This window comes from Mesoplodon bidens (assembly GCF_964165515.1).
Source record: "Mesoplodon bidens genome assembly, chromosome: 19".
Taxonomy (NCBI): domain Eukaryota; kingdom Metazoa; phylum Chordata; class Mammalia; order Artiodactyla; family Ziphiidae; genus Mesoplodon; species Mesoplodon bidens.
In genome coordinates, this window is record NC_138179.1 from 50,778,245 (window position 1) to 50,781,392 (window position 3,148).

Sequence of the window (3,148 nt, forward strand, 5' to 3'; positions counted from 1 at the left end):
GGAGGCTTCAGGGGAGGGGCCTAGAAGACTGCTTAGCGGTCATCGGCAGACAGGGGAGCCAAGGTGGCCAAGCAGAGGGAAACATGGAGGTTTCGGCGATAGCCGACATGGTGCAAGGGGCGGTGTGGGAGTGGGGTGACCAGGCTGCAAAGTTTGGCGGGAGTCAGATCATGAAAGGCATTTTATGCTTGATCATGGTCAGCGGCCTTATGCCCCCTTCTTAATAATCAACCTAAGTTCCTATAGCCACTCTCAAAGTTTCTTGTCCCTACTGGGCCCCAGAGTGGAGGGGCTGCCTTACATTCATCAGGAACATCACTTGTGGTTTAGGAGGGAAAACCTGTTTTTCTTTTAATTGAGATATTATTGGTATGTACTATTGTATAAGGTGTACACTGTGTGGATTTGGTATCTTTATATATTGCAATATGATAAAAGTCTGTTCTTGAGACTGAAGAGAGTGCAGTTTAGGGGGGATTGACTGCATGTCTTTTAAGTGTCAGGGCTCATCTTCTTGTCTTCCATCCTAGGAGACCCTCCTGTTCTTAACTGTGGGCGAAGAGAAAGGTGCTGGACTCTTCTTACTGGCAGGGCCAGCTGAGGCTGTGGAGACCCTGGCGCCCAGGTAATCTTCCGTGGACTGCTTTGCACGGGTGGGAGAGCCTGTAAGCCTAACCTACTAATAGCACCCTTGTTGGATGCAAAGGGCCACCACATCTGCATCTCATTTTTTTTTAAATAAATAAATTTATTTATTTACTTATTTTTGGCTGTGTTGGGTCTTCGTTTCTGTGGGAGGGCTTTCTCCAGTTGCGGTGAACGGAGGCCACTGTTCATTGCAGTGCGCGGACCTCTCACTGTCGCAGCCTCTCCCGTCGCAGAGCACAGGCTCCAGACGTGCAGGCTCAGTAGTTGCGGCGCGTGGGCCTAGCCGCTCCGCGGCATGTGGGATCTTCCTGGACTGGGGCTCGAACCCATGTCCCCTGCATTGGCAGGCGGATTCCTAATCAGTGTGCCACCAGGGAAGCCCCCAGTTATTCGCCCTTAAATAAATATGGTAAACATATCTTTGTGCACATGTGTAAGTATTTCTAGAAGCCATTTACTTTTTCTCTCCCCCCAGCCCAAGGGGAAAGCCTCAGGGCTGCCCTTGGTTTTCCTGTGATTTTTCCCTCAAAGACGCCCTCCCTGACTGTCTCTCTGCTCCCCAGGGTGGCTGAGGTGCTAGAAGGCAAGGGAGCGGGGAAGAAAGGCCGCTTTCAGGGCAAGGCCACCAAGATGAGCCGTCGGGCAGAGGTGCAGGTGCTTCTCCAGGACTACGTCAGCACGCAGAGTGCAGAGGAGTGAGGGCTCGGGTGCCTCCCTGGTTGTCCGTTGACAGCCGGCCTCCTGTGACCACAGAAGGAGTCTCCTGGACAATAAAATAGTTTGACTTGAAGTGATTGTGGCACCATGTATATTTACATGATGGATATGAATTTACACAGTATATTCCAGTGTGCTTATGTGATCAGTGTCTTTGTGAATAAACAGCTTTATTTTTTTTTAATTTATTTTATTGAAGTATAGTTGATATATACAATGTGTTAATTTCTGTTGTACAGTAGAGTGATTCAGCTATACATATATATATATACATTCTTTTTCACAATTTTTCCATTATGGTTTATCACAAGATATTGAATATAGTTCCCTGTGCAATCCAGTAGGACCTTGTTGTTTATCCATTCTATATATAACAGTTTGCATCTGCTAATCCCAAACTCCCAGTCCATCCCTACCTACCCCCCGACCCCTACTATGGCATCCACAAGTCTGTTCTCTATGTCGGTGAGTCTTAAACAGCTTTCTAATTCAGCTGTTAGGCACACCCTATCGTGAGTGTTATGTTGATGAACTGTAGTAATTTATCTAAACCCAGCTGCAGTCTTTCTTCATGTAGAAATGCAGCTGCCTAAGGAGATGTGTGTCAGGCCAGAGGCTTGGCTTAGGGCTTAGACTCACATGTCCTTGTTTTCTCTTATTTTTTCCTTATTTCTTTTCCTAGTCTTGTGTTTCAGAATTAAAAGGTATCAATGACTTCGTAAATAGGTCAAGAGGGCACGAAAATATATAGTCGAAAGATGTTCCAAGTCTGCTATTGCGGCAGGAAAAGGATGGAAAAAGATACCAGGCAAGACTAACCCAGAGAAAGCTGGGGGCATTATTAATATGAGGTAAATGAGACTTTAAGGCTATAACACTTTAAGAATCATTATTGGCCCCGCCCCCCCAGAAAAAAAAAAAATTCCCTGGCGGTTCAGTGGGTAGGACTCAGCGCTTTCACTGCTGTGGCTTGGGTTCAATCCCTGGTGGGGGAAGTAAGATCCCGCAAGCTGCACAGCGTGGCCAAAAAAAAAAAAAAAAAAAAAAGAATCATTATTAGAGACCCAGAGAGACATGTGGTGATAAAAGGAAGGTAAAATAGTTCTAAATTTATAGGTATCTAATAACAGCCTCAAAATACATAAAGCAGACATTGACAGATCTAAAAGGAGAAACAAATCCATAGTTGATGGAAGATTTAAAGTCATCTTTCAGCAGCTAATAGAACGAGAAAGCATTATCTCAAGGTTAAGAGCATAGACTGGAGTTTCACAGACCTGAGTAGTCCTGGCTTCGAGCATCTATAGGTGGTAGAACTATATAACAAAAAGCAAGGAATTGATTTTAAAAGTCAGGACAGCATTTATTGATACTTCTGGGGAGGGAGTGAAGCAAGACGAAGAAGGGACCCAAGCTGGGGGTGGGACGGTGGTTTCTAGGGTGCCCGCAGCGTTTTGTTTCTTGACTTGGGTGGCAGTTAAACATCGGGCTTTGCTCTGTAATTATGCATTGTAGTCTACATTTATGATTTATTCCATGAGGTTATATTTCACAATTTAAGAATACAACTTAGGGTTTCCCTGGTGGCGCAGTGGTTGAGAGTCCGCCTGCCGATGCAGGGGACACGGGTTCGTGCCCCGGTCCGGGAGGATCCCACATGCCGTGGAGCGGCTGGGCCCGTGAGCCGTGGCTGCTGAGCCTGCGCGTCCGGAGCCTGTGCTCCACAACGGGAGAGGCCACAAAGGTGAGAGGCCCGCGTATCAGAAAAAAAAAAAAAAAAAAA

General features: G+C 46.3%; 1 protein-coding gene across 1 annotated transcript in view; it reads left to right on the top strand.

Moving 5' to 3' along the window:
* AARSD1 (alanyl-tRNA synthetase domain containing 1) overlaps window positions 1–1,551 on the top strand; it is an 8,273-nt gene extending 6,722 nt beyond the window's left edge. Inside the window, 2 exon segments of the mRNA XM_081220657.1 lie at window positions 531–625; window positions 1,212–1,551. Of these exon segments, the coding sequence (XP_081076783.1) occupies window positions 531–625; window positions 1,212–1,347 (231 nt within the window). The 3' untranslated portion in view covers window positions 1,348–1,551.
* The last annotated feature ends 1,597 nt before the right edge of the window (window positions 1,552–3,148 follow it).